Genomic DNA, 20,751 nt, shown 5'->3' on the forward strand with positions numbered 1-20,751 from the left:
CCTGAAGACCGTAGGCCTCCCCGCCTCCTTCCGGCCGGGACGGGGCCACTGGAGCCCCGCCACGACTACGCTGGGCGGTGGGCGGGATGTTAGGCGAGCCTGCCTTGCGTGTTAGCCATTTTTAGAACTCCTGCTCCGCGTCAGGCTTGTATTAGGGGGCTGGGAATACTGGGGCCCCCGCGCTGTGAACAGGACAAACTCCACCCCCCACCCTCCCATCCCTCCCTCCCTAGAGGGACAATCTCAGTTACTCAGTCAGTATTTGTTGATTGCCAACCATGGGCCGGCACTGTGCTAGGCATCCAAGATGCAGTAGTGGAAAAGACACAGCCTAGTAGGGAGCCAGGGAAGCAGGCGATGATAATGCAAGATGATGCAAGTGTTAAAGGAGCTGTGTATTTGGAGCGAAGAAAGGATCTCTAACTCAGGGGCGGTTCGTGAAGAGAGGAGGCTTCCAGAGGAGGAAGTCTTCGTTCATCTGAAGATGGAAGATGGAGAGAGATGGAGAAACGAAGCTGCAAAGACAGGAGACCCACAGATGCTCTAGGACACTTACAAAGAGGTATACCAAGACCCAGAACTTCAGACACACACACACACACACACACACACACACACACACACACACACAGTACCAGGCTGGTTCTGTCCTTGTAATATCCAAGGGGCTCCCTCCAAGTTAATAGCTTCAAAGATCTCTCATCACTAGAACTGCTTGGAGAGCTTATTAAAAACTCAGATTTCTAGTCCTTTCATTAGATACACTGTCCCTTAATTTCCAGGTGTATTTTTAGTCTGCGTCCTCCTTCTGGTTTGGGGAACCACGTTGAGGAAAACTATAGTCTTTTTTTTTTTTTTTTTTTTTGGCCAAGCAGCGAGGCGTGCAGGATATTAGTTCCAGGGATCAAACCCGTGCCCCCTGCAGTGGAAGCGCAGATTCTTAACCACTGGACGGCCAGGGAAGTCCCAAATTATAGTCTTAACACATACCTGAAACCTTTTTGAGAAAGTGTGCTGGTTGTTGATTTATTGTCTCTTAGCTCCAATTCATCCTTTTTTTTTTTTAAAGAGCTCATTCATGTAATTTTTTTTTGAATTTTTATTTTTTATATGGCAGGTTCTTATTAGTTATCTATTTTATACATATTAGTGTGTATACGTTAATCAAAATCTCCCAATTCATCCCACCACCACCACCACCGCCCCCAGCCACTTTCCCCCCTTGGTGTCCATACGTTTGTTCTCTATATCTGTGTCTCTATTTCTGCCCTGCAAACCTGTTCATCTGTGCCATTTTTCTAGGTTCCACATATATGCGTTAATATACGATATTTGTGTTTCTCTTTCTGACTTACTTCACTCTGTATGACAGTCTCTAGATCCATCCACATCTCTACAAATGACCCAATCTCGTTCCTTTTTATGGCTGGGTAATATTCCATTGTGTATGTGTACCACATCTTCTTTATCCATTTGTCTGTCGATGGGCAGTTAGGTTGCTTCCATGACCTGGCTATTGTAAATAGTGCTGCAATGAACATTGGGGTACATGTGTCTTTTTGTCCAATTCATCCTTTTTGCCTGCTTGTGAAAATCTGGACCCATTAAACATTGTTTTTTCATTGCCTGATGGCAGGATGTTAAGCTTTGCCAGTAAAGGCTCTGGAGAGACACTAGAGGAGAAGAGCTTTTCCTTTCTGATTCCAGTGTGCTCGCTTTCCAGGCTCTTGCAGGATGTGTGATTGGCCTCTGCCTAGCTTCTGAGGATGGCTTCCCCAGCACCAGGCTCCTGCTGTGTACAGGGACCAGCAGCACCTAGCAGCCAGCAGCTTCTCCCAGTACCTGCCCTGCTTATGCACTTTCATAGAGTAACTACAGTGAGATGATTCTCTGTGAACAGCTTTCTCCAGCATCCTAGAGGGCAGTTTTCCAGCTCAGAGGGTGAATTTCTAGCAAGTTCCACCAGCATGGTACCATAGCCACTCCTCTGCCATTCACAAGGGTTGGATCTCAGCCTGGGTGTGTGGGGTGCAGGATTCTTCTTTACTATTTTAGCCTTGTGGGCAGTGGCTTCTCCCCGAATCTGCTACTCCTATATTCTTTAGCGTTCTGTTTACTTCTTACTAGCCAATCCTTCATTACTCTAGCTCCATTATAATCTTTAAACTCTTCTATTTCTAATTATGGTGTGGTTTCCCTCTCCTGATTGAACCCAGACTGATTCAGGGAGTGACAACTTGCCTACTTCAGTTTAGGAAAGAGGATAATGGTTCCACCCTTAGTCTAAGTTCAAGGAAAACAGGACATCCCTGGTGGTCCAGTGGTGAAGACTCTGCCCTTCCGTGGTTAAGAATCCGCCTGCCAATGCAGGGGACACGGGTTTGATCCCTGGTCTGGGAAGATCCCACATGCCGCGGAGCAACTAAGCCCGTGCGCCACAACTACTGAGCCTGCTCTCTAGAGCCCGCAAGCCACAACTACTGAGCCTGCGTGCCACAACTACTGAAGCCCATATACCTAGAGCCCTTGCTCTTCAACAAGAGAAAACACGACAATGAGAAGCCCATGCACCGCAATGAAGAGTAGCCCCAGCTCGCCGCAACTAGAGAAAGCCCGCACACAACAACAAAAATTTAAAAAAAAAAAAGACTCTGCCCTTCCACTGCAGGGGGCACGGATTTGATCCCTGGTCCGGGAACTAAGATCCCACATGCCACACGGCCCAAAAAAAAAAAAAAAAACCTTAATTTTCAAGGAAAACAGAAGGGGTAAGTCTAAACCAGGACCAGTCGCTGACTCACACTGACCCTAGATGACTAGGCCCACCAGCATGGTGAGTAGAAGGGGCATGGATATTAGAGCCCGTCCTAATCTGCTCAGGCTGCTGTAAGAAAATACTGTATCACAGACTGGATGACTTAAGCAACAAAAAGTTATTTCTCACATTTCTCACAGTTCTAGAAGCTGGGAAGTCCAAGATCAAGATGCCAGCCCATTTGGTTTCTGGTGAGAGCTCCCTTCTTGGCTTGCAGACAGCTGCCTTCTTGCTATGTCCTCACAGGGTCGATCGACCTAGCTCTTGTGTCTCCTTCTCCTCTTACAAGTGCACCAGCTCTACTGAAGTAGGGCCCCCCCTCTTTTAACCTTTACCACCTCCTCACAGGCCCTGTCTCCAAATACATTCACATTGTGTGTGGGGGGGGCTTAGGGCATCAACTATGAATTTTGGGGGAACACATTTCAGTCCATAGCAAAGCCATGTATACCACAGTTTGAATCTTAGCCCTATCATTTACTAGCTGTCTATCCTTGGACAGATTACTTTACCTCTCTAAGGCTCAGTATCCTCACTTACAAAAGGGAGCAGTTTGGGACTTCCCTGGCCATCCAGTGGTTAGGACTCCGCGCTTCCAGTGCGGGGAACACGGGTTCCATCCCTGGTCAGAGAACTAAGATCCCGCGTGCTGTGCAGCACGGCCAAAAAAGTAAAAATAAAGTGTTTAAATAAAAGGGAGTAGTTAAGATAACTGTATACGTTTTTATCCAAACCTCTAGTTGGTGAAAGGGGATGCCGTTAATAATGTTGTCAGGACAACAGGCATATACCATGACTGTTCCAGGGCATATGGTTCCCTCAAGGAAACCTACACTGTAGTATTGTTTGGAGGAATATATATGGTAATGTATGCATATTGTCTAGTACATTGCTTGGCACAGGGTAGGCATCAAAAAATATTAGAATTCTTCTAATTGCTAAAATCTCTGCTGGCCTCCCTGGCACTGGGTCTTCCCCTACTGGCAAAATGCTCACCTGTTAACCCTCCACCCCCTCCCTACCTGCCAGGTGTTTCCTAAAGGAGGGAGGGAGGGAGGGAGGGAGAGAGGGAGGGAGGGAGACCAGTGAAGGTAGCACTGGGGACAACTGTTTACTGAGACTGGGGAAAGCTAGATCACTGTAGGAGGCAGAGGAGGGAGTAAAGGAAAGACAGAGGAAGAGTGAACAGCTCAGAGAATTGGGGAGGAGAGGGTTAAGCAGAGAAAGTGCAATTTAATGATAAGCAGCATTATGAAAACTCACTAGAGATAGCAAATGAAGACCTGTCAAAGAGGAGAGGAAAATGTACAGGATTATAGTTCCTATATATGAATATATACATAAATTCCATTTATTTACATGAAAATAAATCTGAAATAAACTACAGCCAGTGTTCCTAGAAGTTATCTAGGATGGGTGCAGGATTACAGGCAAAATCCCAATGTACATATTATTTTTAAAATGTCGAATAATACAAAAAGATACGGAGGGAAAAGTCAGTCTCTGTCCTACCCTAATCCCCTCTTTTAAACAAAAGGCATACTATATACAGTTTTGCCCCTTGCTTTTCTCACTTTACAAAATATCTTAGAGATTGTTCTTTACTAGTACGTGTCAATTCCCTTCATTCTTTTTAGCACTACATGGTGTCCTACTATTCAGTTGTACCATAATTTATTTAGCCGGTCCCTATGGCAGAAACCTTTGGTTGGTTAATCCAGCACTCATTCCCAGTCGTTTTACTCTAGCTACTGTAGAAGCTGGAATCCCTAAATACTTGCTTTCCCATCCTCTCTTGCAGCCAAGTGCACCCACATGATATGACTTAGGCCAGTGAGTCAAAAGCAGACTGCTGGGAGACTTCTGGGAAAGCTCTTGCTTTCCTCACAAAGGAAACAGATACCACTCCTTTTCCTTTCCTGCCTAGAATGCTGATAAGATATCTAGAGCACAAGTGCACCATCTTGCAACCGTGAGGGAAATGTCAAGAGAATCTAGTTCTGACTGTGTGGTCACTGAACTGATGCCAGCTGCAGCTTGGGCCTCTGCACTTGTTATGTCAAAAATGTAAGCCCACCTTTATTTTTAGCTACTAGTACTAAGACTTCCCGCTGACACATTCCAGATACAGTCCCTTACCACTGGACATATAGGTTGCTTCCAATCTTTTATTGCTAATAACAGTGATGGAATGACTATCCATATCCATACATCTTTGCTTAAAATTTTGTATAGAATTCCTAGATGTGAAATTGCTATTCATTTTTAATTTTGATATAGCCAGATTGCCTCTCAAAGTTTTATTAACTACATTTTTCCCATCTCCAGATCTCTGTGTATTATTCTTACCCTTTCCGATATTATAAATCATTTTTATTTCCTTTTAAAAACTTTGTCATATTTTCAAGAGTGAATGTGTATTAAAAGAAACACAGGGAAAAATATTTTTAAAAAGCACAGTTCAGGAATTCTGAGTTCCAGACTGCCCAGCAGCGGTCTCATTACTAGCCTTGTCAACTTGGGTAAGTCATTTCATCACTAAGCCAGTGGGCCTGGGAAAGACTACGGTCATGTGTAGTGGTGGGTTCTCAGACAGTGATTGGAGCCTTCTTCCAGGGATACCCTACCTCTAGACTCCACCTACCGGAGTGACCCTTTGGTGGATGCTTTCCAGTTAAGCTTTGGAAAGAGAGGCCTTTATAGCTGCTGCCTACTCCCTCCAGGAGACTAAGTGTTTATTTTCTGTGTTATAATACAGGTATGCACTAGCTGCTTCACTGCTTTATCCACTAAGGAACGCTTAACCTAAGATCAAAGGTTCTGATCTGAAAGGGCCTGCAGAGAAGCCCAGGCATGAGAAGAGATGGGCTATAAAGCCAAGGGAGCTTGGGCTGCAGGCTTGGGAGAGGGAGCATAGCATCTGGCAGAGTTGCAAACTGGCTCAATCTGGCCTGTAGACATATTTTATTCAGTTCCTAAAGTATTCAAAATATTTTTAGAGTAGTTAACATTTAAGAACATTGAGTGTGGTTGCACAATATTGTGAGTATACTACGTGCCATTGAATTGGACACTTAGAAATGGTAAATTTTATCACAATTAAAAACAAATCTACTTGTAGAATGGCATGTGAAATTAGTTGCTTCTTTATTACAAGAACTAAGAAAAGCATTTAAAAAATTAACATTCCAAATAATGTTTAAAAAAGAATGAATTTAGTTATAGTCCTCTTAGAAAGAATATTTCATTATTTTTTAAAGTGAGAGCAAAACATTTTTATACCATTAATACAATGTTAAGAAAAAAAAGAATGCTGAGTGATGTCACGTGATGACCCAGATTTTGAGTATCTCCTGAAAAACTGGAAGATCTGGAAACCTATCTATAATTGGCAGGATAGGTCAGGTAATGCTGTGGTAACAAAGAATCCCCAAACCTCAATGGCTTGAAACAACAGATTTATTTCTTGCTCATGCCCTATGCCCACTGCAGGTTGGGCACCTTGGAGGAATGGCTCTGTGCAAATTGTTTTTCCCCAGGGATCCACATCGAGAGAGACTATCCATATGGGGCAACATTGAATATTGGGGTGGGGTGGGAGGGAAGACCTTGGCAAAATAATCACCAGCTCCAAAGACTGCCTGGAAGAGATCTCTGTCACTTCTGCTCACATTGCTTTGGTCAAAGCAGAGCACATGGTCATGCCTATTTTTTTTTTAAATTATTATCTTAGCTGCTCAGCTTGTGGGATCTTGGTTCCCTGACCAGGCATTGAACCCACACCCTCAGCAATGAAAGTGTGGAGTCCTAACTGTAAGGTTGGATCTTAACAAACGGCACCGCGAAACAGAGGAAAGCTTCAAGTGAGCTTTATTAGGGAGCGCTCCCGGGCGAGGTTCACGGGTCCGAGAGAAAGGGGCCAGAGAAGCGGGCGAGGGTTGGGCAAGATTTTATAGGGGAAGAAGGTAAAGGAGTGTGGTGAATCTGGGAAGGCTGGGCTGGGTTCAAAGTCTCCAGGTCAGTTTCTGGAACTGGGTGGTCCGGAGAGTTTTGGTCTGATGCAACCTGTGAATCTGATTGTGTTCCCCTGCCTCGGGCCAGTTGGCCTTACACTAACCACTGGACCACCAGGGAATTCCCATTCATGCCTGTCTTTAAAGGCTACAGTAAAGTAGAATCTTGCCAGGCATCTGGAAGGAGGAGAAACAGCATTGTCAGAAAACAACACTAATGACTGCTAGGGACTGTTTAGACAAGGCACGAACTCTTTGGGTCACCACAGTCCCCAGCATGCCTTAGTGGACTCCCAGCACTACAGCCAAAGGTCAGAGGACATTTGTTACTTTTGTTCCTTTTGTTCCTTTATTTTCTGCCAAACTACTCTAGGCTTCCAGGATTTAAAGCTGTGTTCAGTGAGATAATCCAGACAAACCTGTGTTCAATTCCTGGCTGTTTTGGACAATTAACCTCTTCAAACCTCAGTTTATTTCCCTGTAAGATAAAGATAATAATTAGACCTATCTTCATAGTGCAGTTGTGAAAAATAAGACAATGCTCACAAAATAGTTCACCGCCTGGTACACAAAAGCACTCAGAAGCTATTCTTAGGGTTATGACAAGTTATTTTTTAAATTACACAATATATGAGACATTTCTTAATGTAAAAAAAATTAAAAATAATACAGATAAAGTAAAAGTCTCCTTCAAGCTCTTAGGTCACTGTCTTCCATAGAGGTAGTAACTATTATCAGATTGCTCTACATCTTTCCAGATATTTACCTATGCATTTACCAACACTGACAAACACATGCAAATAATAGTTGGGATTTTTTAAGCATATATGACATACTGTACATAATTCGTAAGATGCTCTTTTTAATGAATATGCTCTGGAGATTTATGCTATATAATATTGCAATATATACTTAAAATGTCAATATCTATGTATATAAACACACATATATACACATATTATAAACCAGGTCAATCTTTAAAATTACTGCATAAAATTCTCTAGTATGGATTTATTATTGTAAATTTAAATATTCCCTTGTTGAGAGATGTTTCGATTATTTTTCAATATTAAAAACAATGCTGTAATGAACATCTTTGCTCACTGTATACATGTGGGAGAGTTTCTTCAGAAGGGATATAAAAAAGTGTAATCTCTGGGTCATAGAGGGTATGGATTTTAATTTTAATGGATACATTCAAATAGCGCTTGGAATGGTTATGCTAATTTATATTTTCTACTAGTAGTATATGAGAATAACTACTTTTCCACACTCTTGTCAACATTTGATTTTAGCAAATTATCATTTTCTCAATTTGACGAGTGAACAGTTATTCAACTTCTTTTTGCCTTGGTTTCCTCCTGTGTTAAAGTGAGCAGTTTGAGGATTAAATGAGCTATTGTATGTATTTTATTATTGTTCCCTTTTTCCTTATTGGGCTTTGGATTTTAGAGTGCTATTATCCTGAATTTGAATACCAGCTCTGCCACTTCCAAGCTATGTGACCTTGGGCCAGTCATTTAGCCTTTCTGAGCCATAGTTTCTACTGCTGTAAAATAGAGTTAATATTTTATGATGTTTATGAAGAGTTTTTGTGAGGAGGGCCTCAAACATGGTGCCTAGAGCACCATGCCTGTCATATAGTAGGTGCTTGATACATGCTACGTTATTTAGACTTCAAGTTTTTGTCCCTCTTCTAAGCCACAGGAAGTGAGGACACCTAGGTCTATAGATCGTACTGGAGTGTGCTCTTTTTGCAAAGAGCTTTGGCTGCAGATTACCAGGATTTGCCATGGATTAAATTCTCAAACCACCTGGAAAGCTGTCTATGCAGCAATACCTGGTGCTGTGCCTGAGAGAATGAAAGAAAATCCCAGCCTCTCAGGGGTTTCTGAGGAGGTCCTGTCCCTTTTTCCTACTTGGGGCTGTATTATCCTGCCCTGGGCAGTACTGACAAGTGGGTAAAAGAACATGGACTTGAAGTCAGAGAGTCCTACTTTCTAGCTCTCGCTGTGTGACCTTGGGCAATTTGCTTACTCCCTCTGAGCTTGTTTCTGAGAAATGGGAAATAGGATTGTTGTGACTATTAAATTAAATGATCTTTGTAGAGAACATTAGTAGGGTGCCTGCCTGAGGCATTGGTCAGAGGTTGAGGAGGTGATGTGTTTGCAGACAGTCAATGCCAGAGGAGAGAGGGATCCAATTAGGCATGCATTTCTAAGCCAGTAAAGGGTCTCTTTGGATCTTTGTATGATTTTTGTAAGGTAAGGAGAAAAAGGAAAAGAGGTTAGCAGTCTGGGAGGGAGGCAGATTAAAACATTAATGCTTCATTTCCAAAAGCCCTCATATACCTAAAGGGGTAATGTAGTATTCCAGCTGTTTGTTTTAAAGATTAAAGTTTTCATATGTGTAGTTCCTCATATCACTATTAAAATCTACACTTAACATTGAATTTTTGAAAAATACATGCACATGTTTAAAAAAATTATAAAGTACCAAAGGGTACTTTCAATGAATGAAAACTAAGCCTTCTTCCAAATCAGGTCCAATTCATCTCCCTGTTAGCAATCATAGACAGTTTCTTATGACTCCTTCCAGGTATTACCTGTGCATGTACAGCAAAACCATACAGGATTGTGCATGGATAACTGTAGCAATACAGAGTATCAATAGAAATAATTGCCCCATTAATAATGGCCCCCTACCCTGTTTTCTTTTTTTCCTATCTTCATTTATTGATATCTCCTGGAGATCTTTATAACCATACACATAGATCTGCCACATTTTCTCTATGTTTTCATGACAGTCCACTGTAAGAGTGAAACAGGCGGGAAGGGGGCAGGGCACAACTTTTAGAAGAATGACATAGCCCAAGGACATGACATAAACTGATTAGAACCAAATAGGTCCAAGATGGCGGATGAGCCGACTTTCCACTAGACCTTGAGCCTCAGTATACGCTCATTGTAATACATCAGCAAGCTAAATGACACACCCACAGGCGCCATGACAGTCCCAAGGCTGACCCTAAAGGTCGAGAAGTGGGTGGTGGCCCAACTTCTGGAAATCCCCACCCCTTCCTCAAAATAGCTGGAATACTCCTCCCACTCATTAGCCTATGAAATTACCCACCCCTATAAAAACTGACAACCCCATACCCTGGTGCCTTTCTCACCTTCTGAGATGGCCCACACTCCGTGGAGTGTGTTTCTCTCTAAATAAATCCACTTCTTACCTATCACTTTGTCTCTCACTGAATTCTTTCTGTAACGAGACATGGAGAACCTGAGTTTCATTAAGTCCTGAGAACAGGTGTGTGGTCTCAGTTAAAAGACCATGGGTTCAAGTCCCAGTCTGAGTTGCACGGTTTCAAGAGTGCACTGTATTGTTGTATTGTATCTACCCAGTCCCATATAGCTCGACATTTGGGTTGTTTCCTGTCTCTACTGCAAGCAGTGCTTCAGTGAATAATATTACACTGGGTCTTTGTTCATAGGTAGAAGTTTAGCAGTTAAAGGTACCTACAGGCACATATATATATATATATATTTTTTGCAGTACGCGGGCCTCTCACTGTTGTGGCCTCTCCCGTTGTGGAGCACAGTCTCCGGATGCGCAGGCTCAGCGGCCATGGCTCACGGGCCCAGCCGCTCCGCGGCATGTGGGATCTTCCCGGACCGGGGCACGAACCTGTGTCCCCTGCATCGGCAGGCGGACTCTCAACCACTGCGCCACCAGGGAAGCCCAGGCACATATTTTTAATCACCCTTCCTGAGTGATTAGCTTTGTTTGGGAAATACTGATTCAGGTGATATTCTTAGGAGCATTCCTTACTCAATACACCACCCATCCATCCTCTCCACAAAAGCGTATTTTCTGGGGTCTTGCCCATGCTTTTTTCTGTTACTAAACACAAGTCCGTGTGCCAGATGCACAGTGAGGCTAAACAAACTGAAATGTCAGAGTTTGGAGCAGAGAAAGGTTTATTGCAGGGCCATGCAAGGAAAATGGGTGACTCAGGCTCAGAAACCACCGAACTCCTGACGGCTTTCAGGGACAAATTTTTACAGGCAAAATTTGGGTTGAGGGCTGTAGAATGTGTGACTTTTTTCTGATTGGCTTGGTGGTGAGGTAACGGGAGAGTTTGTTCTTACTTAGTTGAGGCATGCATCGTTAAGGTGCCTGGGCTCTTCGCTGTGGCGTGCAGGTTTCTCTAGTTGTGGCATGCGGGTTTCTTCTCTCTCTAGTTGTGGTGCGTAGGCTCCAGGGCACATGGGCTCTGTAGTTTGCATCATGCGGGCTCTCTCACTGAGGCGTACAAGCTCAATAGTTGTGGCTCTCGGGCTTAGTTGCCCTGCAGCATGTGGGATCTCAGTTCCCCGACCAGGGATCCAACTGTGTCCCCTGCACTGAAAGGTGGATTCTTTACCACTGGACCACCAGGGAAGTCCCAGTTCCAGGAATCTTGTGCTCAGCCTGAAGTTATCATCTTCCACCTGGGCGGAGGGGCCTTAGTTCCTGCAGAAGAACTCAAAGATATTGTTATGTATCTTCCTTCAGGAAGAACTAAGACCCTGCCCCAAGGCTGCACTATTGTTTCTTGACTTCTCCTTTATCTCTGCATTCCGTCCCTTCCCTGACTAGCAACTGTTTGAACCTCCCCTTTGGAACTCAAGGAAGGCCAAGGAGGCCGAAGTCTTTTTCCAGCAAATAAGAAACGAGACGTGGAAAGGATTTGTACCAGGAAGGGCCCCACAGCTCCATTTCATTTCCACCTCCATTCTCAGACCTTTGGGAGAATTGACAGAAACAAAAGGTTGAAGTTGTGTTCTGGAGGGTTTGCAGAATTTGTTTGCCAGTAGAAAGGCTAGTAGGAGGCCGGGTACTCTCCCTTAGATGACTACATCAGGGTTCTCACCGCTGGCACTATTAATTTGGCCCCCTTCATAATGGGGGCTCTCCTGGGCTTCCCAGGCCTAGGCCTCCATCTATTAGATGCCAGTAGCCCCTCTACCTAGTTGTGAAAAGATCGTATGTCTCCTGGGGGCAAAATCTCCTCCATCTTGAGAACAAGCGCTCCAGACACTTCCATGGTGGTAAATTACTCACTGAACATTTACTAAGTATCCAGCATCTGGATCCTGAGGTAAATGACCACAGGAAGATGCCAACTTGTTCTCTCCCGTGGAAGACAGTCACAGCCACCTGAAGGGTCTTGTCCACATTCTCACTCTGGTAATCCATTTCCTCTTTCTTCCTACCCACTATTAGACAGCAAAACCATACAGGATTGTGCATGGATAACTATAGCAACACAGAGACAACACAGTACATGAACACAGTCACATTGTAAAACTTTCCAATAATATATTATCCTTGTTGCTCCCACCCTAGGGGAATCCCTAAGGGGAATGGCTTGTTTTAAATTTAGAATTCTTCCCCGGTGCACTTACATACCTATTTTAACATACAGAAATCAGGCGTTTGGGTTTTTCGTTTTTAACATAAATGGGAATTCACTGTATGTTTTGTTGAACTTGATTTTTGTCAGTTAACAATCCAATTAACAACTGGAGACAGGCTCATATCAGTATAGTTCGACCTCATTCTCTTTTAAACTGCTGCATAGTATTGTATACTATGGGCATATTACCGGTTAATCAGTTTGCAAATTGATGTGCAATTACGTTTTCAGTTTTTAAATATCATAACAAAGCTGACAGTGCTGTAATGAACACGTAGTACATGTCTCTTGGTAAAAAGAAAACACATGGCTATCAAGCAAGAAGGGAGATACACACAATTTTAACAGACTGCCAAACAGCCCTACAAAAAGAGCTGTTATCACTTAAAATTCCCTCCAAATGTGATTAAGAATAGCTTTGACCCTCATCACAGGCCACCTGGGTTAAATTACCAATCTGAATTTGAAGTGTTGCCAATCCGCTCTCCTTAGCGTTTCAATTGGTAAAGTCTTGTTGTAAAATGCAAATTTCTTAGTTCACCCTTTAAGAAACCTTTCAGGGGCTCTCCAACGCCCTCAGAATAAAGTCCAAATTCCTTAGCAAGACTAACGTAATCCTGGAGGTTCCTTACTCCAGAAAACCTCTAGCAGCTTCTCTTCTCTGAGCCGAGTTCCCTCCAGTGCCCCCATAGCCCCAAACGCCCGTTCCCCAGTTTTGGGAGCTCCCGGCACGGCGCAGAGGAACTGTTTGTTGAATGGGTGACAGCGGCAGGAACAGCATCTCGGTCATCTCTGACCCCAGCCCCTGGAGCTCAATAAATGCTTATTGAGCAAGGCCAGTGCGGGAGAGGGGCTTGGGGGTCCAGAGGGACGCTCCTACTTTGCTCCTGGAGCCGCACCTCCGACCCCACCAGGCTGCTGCCTGCGCCCCATCGGCCCCAACAAAGAGGCCTCAGGTGCTTCATTTCCAAATTTGCAAAACAACGAGAACCCCTTCCGCAGGGTCACATGCCTGGAAGGAGACTCTACAGAGGCGGTCTCTGTATTTCCATATAAAATGCTCATGTGATCAACAGAGGGCCCAACAAAACAGTAAGAGTCCTGGACAGGACCAGGCTGGAGTGCCACTTATCCCCTAAAGTATTTCGGGAAAGCTAAGGTGTCTCATATAGTTCTTTTTTTTTTTTTTAATATAAACTTATTTACTTATTTTTGGCTGCGTTGGGTCTTTGTTGCGGTGCGCGGGCTTTAGGCACGTGGGCTCAGTAGTTGTGGCGTGCAGGCTCTAGAGCGCAGGCTCAGTAGTTGTGGTGCACGGGTTTAGTTGCTCTGCAGCATGTGGGATCTTCCCGAACCAAGGCTCGAACCCGTGTCCCTTAGCATTGACAGGCAGATTCTTAACCACTGAGCCACCATACAATAGTCTGACAATCAACCTTTTAAAGACTGCAACGACCTGAAGAAATAAGCCCTCACAGCCACAGCAACTGGAAATCTAAATGACAATGGTGGTGACGCCCAGGATGCTGCAGGAAGGCCCAAGCCCATCGGAGAATTTACAAACTCCCGTTTCTCGGTGAACACCCACCAGCCAGCCTGCCGCAGCACTTGCCGAGAACAGCAGGGTAGAAATGGGTGTCCTCAAACTCAACGGTTTTCACCTGCGACCTTTTTACAGGATCTTAGGTAAACAACGGGAGTTACTTTCTCCTCTGGCTTTCGTTGAACAGTTGTTCCACAAGAGTGCTGACTAATGGTGGCAGCCAGCAAGTGCCCTTAGGCGGCCTCATGGAAATAAAAAAGTTGGTATAAGAAAGAAAAACAAAACAACCAAACAACGGGAAACTGTACCACCTGGCTCCAGTGATACCAAACTGTGAGGAAAAGGCGGGAGAGGGGTCCTCAGGGATCGCACCCAAGAAGTGAAGAAAGAAAAAAGGACAGAAGCCCGAGCCCAGACAGCCTCAGAACCGCCCCAGAGGGCACGGCGTACCCGGGGCTAGGTCTCCTCGGTGCGGTCCAACCTCTGCGTCAATCAGCTCTTTCCCGCGCTGTGATTGGTGGGCTTCCTTGGCCACCCTGGCGCCCACCTCCTAGTTGCTTGGGGTTTACTTCCCCAAAGTACACGGGCCCCACCTTGTGGAGCAACCGCTCCTGCATGGAAAGCGGATCTCCGCCCTGGGGAAGACGTTGTAACGAATGGGAGCACCCTCAAACATTTATTGGCTACCGTGGATATCGGTCAAAGAACTTCCCACCCTCCTTCCCACCGTACCTTTCAGTTACTGGTCTCTCTTAGTGCCAATCCGTTACTAGGGAAACGAGCTCCTCACAGTCTCATAGGCATGAGTCAAAGCCAATCAAGAGCCACGCCTTCATCCTGAGTCAGTACCCAATTGCTGCTCGAAGAGCCCAGGGTGCGCAGTCGGGATTGGCCACCAGACTGCCCGACCTGGCCGCAACAAGTTAGGCTGAATCGCCCTTATATAGCCCGGCGACGGAACACGCGTGTGTGCGGACGCAGTTGCGTGAGGGGTTTTTTGCGTTTTGCGGTGCTGTGGAGCAGAGCTTGTTCCTCTCCCGCTCAGCCGTGCAGGTACGCCGAGGTGTGGGCGGGGCTGGGCAGCCCCGGGACGAGGACGAGCTGGGGCTGTGGTGAGAAGGAGACGTCCTAACGGCGGCCGCGCGAGGCGCGCCTCCCCCCCCCTCCGCAACGGCCGCAGGCGCGCGGCGGACGCACGGGCGCGCGGAGGCGCTTCGCCCCCCGCCCCCACCGGCCCGGCGCGCGTGGCTGTGGACGCGTCCGCAGCCTGCGCGTGCCGCGCCCAAGGGCCACGGCGGGCGAGAGCGAGCCGCGGCCGCCGCCCGGGTCCAAGGGTGATCTCGGGGGCCTGGGGCCCCGCGCGGCCGGCTCGGTAGCTTTTCCCGCCTGCCCCCCCGCCCCCACCTCCGCGCGCCAGCCGAGTCCTTCCTCCCATGGCGGGGGTCTCCAGCTTAGCCCAGACCAGAGGAGGCTTTTCTTTGGGTGGGGGACACGAAGGTGCGATGAGAATTTCTCGACTCGGGAAGCAGAAGTGCTGCTCCTAGGTTTTATTTACTAGGAGTAACGGGGGGAGCAGCGAGTTCGTGGATATTGAGTGATGATAATAGCTAACATTTTTCCAAGCCCTCGCTGTGTGCCAGGCACTGTGCGGAGCAACTTGTGTGTGTCTTCTTTACTCCCGAAATGCCCCGTTGAGGTATGTACGTTGCTTTCTCTCTTTTTACAGCGGACTCGAAGGCCCAGAGGTGGAGTGACACGGTCAAAAGCGCACAGACCGTAAGGGGCAGGTATTTGTTTGAACCTAGGCGGTCTGACTCCCAGTCCCCGGACCTGTTTTATTCTTTGTCCCAGCGCCCTGTGCGGCTCTAGGGCATCTTTGCCCCCAGAACGCTAGTCCCTGGGGTCAGCATCAGCCTCGGAAGGCCGACTGCAGCGGCATTTGTACTTGGGCCAGTTGAGGGCTTCCAGGGAGACGAGGGTTGGACGTGGGATTATTTCAAAGGAAAAGAAAGGGTTTTTTGGGCTTCTTTTCTACAGATATTCCTAAAGGTAGCTGATGGATGTGCTGCCCTAAAAGCTTCTGGGAAAAGCGTAGAGTAAAGTGAATAAGCCCCAATGATCCTGGACAGTGTTCCTCGTCAGATTTGAAACTTAGAGGCTGATGATGGGAAGTTCCCGCCAGCAGGAAGTTAGGCTCTGATATTAGATCTTGAATCTTCTTTCTTCCTTTTTTAATTGGAGCAGACTTTTGAGAAAGACCCTCGAGAAGACAGTTGAACTTCCTCGATTTATGTGGTTGAAGAAAATGAGGTTGCAGAGCGATGAGTTTCAAATCTGGCCATGACGTATAAGTGAAAATTTGAAATTGGAGCGGAAAGCTTGGTGCCCAGTTACAGGACAAATTTGACCTCTGTGGAGCCTCAGCTAGGTGAATTAGGGGTGATTGAGAGGTGTTGGAAATCTTACCCTTATGGCAGTTGGGAACTTCTGTGGATGAAAACTTGTCTACATACATTTATTTAGCATTGTGTGTATGCTCCTGTTATATGCAAACGTAGAAGACACCTTCAAAGACTTGAGTGTAAATTTTTCTAGTAGAGTTATATCTGAGATTTTTATAAAACCAGTTTATTCCTTGACTTAATGAAATAATAAATGTTCCTGTGTTGCAGGTCCGCATCATTACTTTGCATCACAAATGTCTCTACTTGAGCTAAAGCTACATTAAAAGTTTTGGAGCTAGCTCTTCTGAATTAATTTTGATTGGAATGGCTGTCGACCATTTTCCTTTCTCTCTTTTTTTTTAAAGAAGTTTATTTTGTTTGTGCAGACACTTTTTAGAATTGGTCTTTGTATAAGAATTGTTTCTGCTGCTAGAGGGAACACATAATTTACATCTTTGTAAGTAAATTAAAAAGCTGTGAGGAAACAAACATTTTTGTTTCCATTTACCCAGTAATTTCCATATTTCTTAACAGAAAGTAGCGGTAGATACAGGATCAAAATAGCTTATGGACAGGTTCCAACACCTTTGTTGGTGTTGCCATGAATGACACATAGCTTTAGAGTATAACATTGTTTTCTTTGGAACTTGCCTTCTTGTAGCAATTCCAGTTACCTGCGTTTATATACACCAGTTAGCTATTGAAGTAACATTTTAAGTTACCAAAGTTAAAACACTAATGATCTACATTTAAACTGTTAATGAGTCCACTAATTATTCCTTGAGGTAAAATGTATCAGAATGAAAGTTCTTTGTGTATTATTTGACGGAAATTTTTGTTAGTTTCCCCTTCAGATATTTTAAAAAATACTGTTCTTGGCTTCAGGCAAATGGTTATCGGTTGGGTAGGAATATGAAACCTGGTATTTCACAGATTGGTAGCCCAGTTGATCGCTTGTGTATTCATTGATCAAGAACAAATGAATTGAAGCAAATTGATAATACAAGAGTTGTCTGCCTGTCTTCAATCCAAGCTAGGTTACTTTTGCTGTTAAAATCCTTTGAATCTAAGCTTTTGTATCTCTTCTAACTGGTAGAAAAGTAGGTAGTTCTTTGTTCTTTTATTTAACTCACTTTAGTTTGCTGTTCTCAGCTGACAGTCTGCTAAGGGAACATCAGGAGATTTGGTAATGTTTCTTGGTGACCTACTTCACAGCAGTTTTTGGTAATTTACATTTTTTTTTAAACTTGTTTCAGTACTTTGCCTAGAAAGTAAAGGGCAGAAGTTTGTTTTAAATTTTTATAGGTTTGTGAATTGTATATGGTTCTTAGGACGGATGGGGCAGTGTTAAAAAATGAAATTCAGTATAAAGCCTGAATGTGTGACCTAAACCAGTTTTTCCTTTTGCCAGTTTACTAACATTACCCACTTGATCTTTCAACATTTTGCAGTTAGATTTGTTTCTTAAAATACTTCAAAATTCAAATATGCATTGTATATTCATTTAATTGCACTTTAAGACTTCCTTGGACAAAATTTACTGACTCTAAAGAGGGAGATAATTGTTAAAGTAGGTAGCTAAGAAAAAAAGCCCCCCCCACATCAGTTTTTAACACCTAGTGGGACCTTTAGTACAGTACTATCCTTCCAGCCATGGAGTTAAACTTAAGATTCAGCAACAGTAATCACACTTGTAGTTGGTGATCACGCTGTGGTGAAGAACTAAGTTTGTTTTTAAATCTCAAAAGTCAGCTTTCTGTTTGTTTGTTTATTTATAGTATTCTTGGTCACCCTCTCTGGCTTTGGTTGGGAAAGCTTAATTGCAAGCCTGATGATAAGGTGAAGAGGGTGAAGAGTTAGGAAAAATGTGCACATGAAGAGTGGGAAGAGGGGGCTTAACAAAGCAGAAAGTTATTAAAAGTTCTCTTGTAGGCTGTGGCCTTTGTAAATAAAATCAGGTCTTTAGATTTTAAGTGATAAGATTTCCACTTCTGCATTCTGGCCAATCTGTTATGTCATATTGCTTGGCTGTTTAGCCTGGGTGCTGTATTTCAGGTATTTAATAAAAAGTAAATATTAGAGATGGTAAGTTATGGTTCAGAGGATAAAAAGCTGGCTTCCTAGATGGGACACACTTCAGCTTAGTAGGAATGTCATCCTTGGTGGCTGTTAAGTGGCTTTGTGGCAGCATCATTGCTTATTTGTATAGCTGTTTATGTATTTTTAAAGTGCATTCACACATCTTAGGTTTTCTCATGTTTTTGCATATAAGACCTGGAGCTCTGTAACCTAAGTAGTTGTCTAAACTATTTTGTAAAGCAAGTGGTGTAACTGGTAAGGATATGTGCTAGATATATTTCCTTGTTCAGAAACTTAGAAGGTTTTAGAATTTCCTTATTCAAAAAATCTTTGAAGGTTTTAGAAGGCATCAGTGGCACCTACCTGCCTTTCCAGGTTTTTTTGTTTGTTTTAACAACTGCGCCTCAAGTATATCCCATGTTTATGGACTATCTTGAGCTTACTCCTAGGGATTCCTGGCACACATCCACCTATGCTTTATGAGATCTAAAGCATAGGAAATTCATGTTTTCAAGGAATTTCATACATGAAGCATTAGTATATAGTTAACAGTATTTTTTCATCTTGGTGAGAAAGGACAGATTGTTGCTTAATTATAAACCTAGCTGACTAGCTTTTAATGCTGGATTGGGGAAGGGATGTTAAAAACCAAGAAAAGTTAGTGAATTAATTTTGTCAGTTCTTGAGTTTTTTTCTCTTGAGGAAACATGTTTTTTGAGGTAATTTTGTATTTACAGACAAGTTGCAATACAGACATGTTTTGTATACCCTTTACCTAACTTCACTAATGTTAACGTCTCACCTAATCATGGTACATTTTTCAAAAATAAATTGACATTGATAAAGTATTATTAACAAAGGCTTGACCTTATATGGATTTCCTTAGTTTTTCCACTAATGTCCTTTTTTTCTGTTCTAGGATCCAATCCAGGATACCACATTGCAGTTAGTCCTCCTGTCTGCTTGGTTTCTCTTCTCTGATCTGTGACAGTTTCTTGTATTTTCTTTGTCTTTAATGACCTTGACACTTGATCTCAGTTTGGTTATACTTGGTGTTGAGTAGACTGAGGTTATGGATTTTGGGAAGAATACCACAGAGGTGACTTAGCCTTCTTACCGCATCACAGGGCACATAATACCATTCCTAGTTGAATTTAACCTTGATCACTTGATTAAAGTGGTGTGTACCAGGTTAGTATTTTTTTCCTTTCCATATTCTTTTTATGAGAAGCTAGTCACTAAGGGAGGAAAATCTTTGAATATGTGGACATATATTAAAGCTACCGCTGTAGTTACTAAACATTTGGGGGGAAACACTTTGAACTTAGGCAGATACTCTGTTTCTCTAAATTTTCCCCGCTTAATGTTAGCATTCATTAGTGGCTCTTGCCTGCAGCTCTTAATGGTGCTGTTCTCATGGTGATTCTTTATTTCCCTTGTTTCTTCTCCGTCATTGAAATTCTTAGGTAAGAAAGACTTGCCTCTTCTCCCCATTTTTTTAATTCTTCATTTTCCCATTTTTTAACACTATTTACCCATTAATTTTTAAATTTTTAGTTATATCAGTATGGGCTCATGGATATTCTTTGGGGTTGTAATCCAGTGTTCTCCTAACTTATTTTTGGTTTTTTACTTATTACTTTATTTTTTGAATTGTTCCAGTTTTGACTCTTGTGTTCTTTTGATGTTCCCGTATTTTTTTTTTTTTTTTAAGCATTTTCTTTCTTTATCAGGTACTTCAGGCTCATGTTGTATTTTGCCTGTCCTGTGTCTCCAAGAAGTTGTCAGGAAGAATTTTGAAGGAGGGTGACAGGTGGTAAATGTCAAGAGTTTGGAAAGTAGATTGAACTGTAGTAGATGTAGTGATAGTTAATGCTGCTCTTGCTCTGAGCAAAAGCGGCTTGGTTTCTGTAGTTTTTTCTCTGGTCTGGGAAAGCATTTTTATTTCTCATAACTAAGCCAAATTTCAAATGTTTGAATACATAGCATAAGTTTGCAACAAAATTTGCAACATATTCATGTTAGTACACAGAAACCCTCGCTGTTTATTTTTTCGTAGTGTTTTAGATAGGTTATTACAAAAGAGTAAAAAGATCCCTTAAATGTCATTGTACTCAGAATTGACAGTTAACATTTTGAGTCACTCTTTTAAATTTCCTTTTTTTTCCTGTACAGGTTCCCGTTCTGCTCTCTTCCCCTGAGATGACCTTTTGTCTTTCCAAGCTATTATATTGGTGGGTTAAAAAACAGCTTTATTGAGGTATAATTGACATACAATAAATTGCACATATTTCAAGTGTAGAATCTGATAGCTTTTGGCATTGTTTATACCTATGAAACCACCGCAATCAAGAGAGTGAAAATAGCTATCATCCCCAAAAGTTTTCTCATGC

General features: G+C 43.4%; 1 protein-coding gene across 10 annotated transcripts in view; it reads left to right on the forward strand.

Moving 5' to 3' along the window:
• The first annotated feature begins 14,752 nt into the window (after window positions 1–14,752).
• The window catches only part of G3BP1 (G3BP stress granule assembly factor 1), a 1,009,408-nt gene continuing 1,003,409 nt past the window's right edge, over window positions 14,753–20,751 (forward strand). For 3 of the 10 annotated variants that reach the window (XR_013827805.1, XR_013827806.1, XM_079918412.1), the window contains exon 1: window positions 14,921–15,531. Coding sequence is in view for 1 of the 10 variants with exons in the window: in XM_079918412.1 (XP_079774538.1) it covers window positions 15,433–15,531 (99 nt within the window). In the remaining 9 variants the exon portion in view is untranslated. The other 7 variants (XR_013827807.1, XR_013827808.1, XR_013827812.1 and 4 more) reach the window with 6 other exon arrangements.

The sequence above is a fragment of the Stenella coeruleoalba genome (assembly GCF_951394435.1).
Source record: "Stenella coeruleoalba genome assembly, chromosome: 3".
Taxonomy (NCBI): Eukaryota; Metazoa; Chordata; class Mammalia; order Artiodactyla; family Delphinidae; genus Stenella; species Stenella coeruleoalba.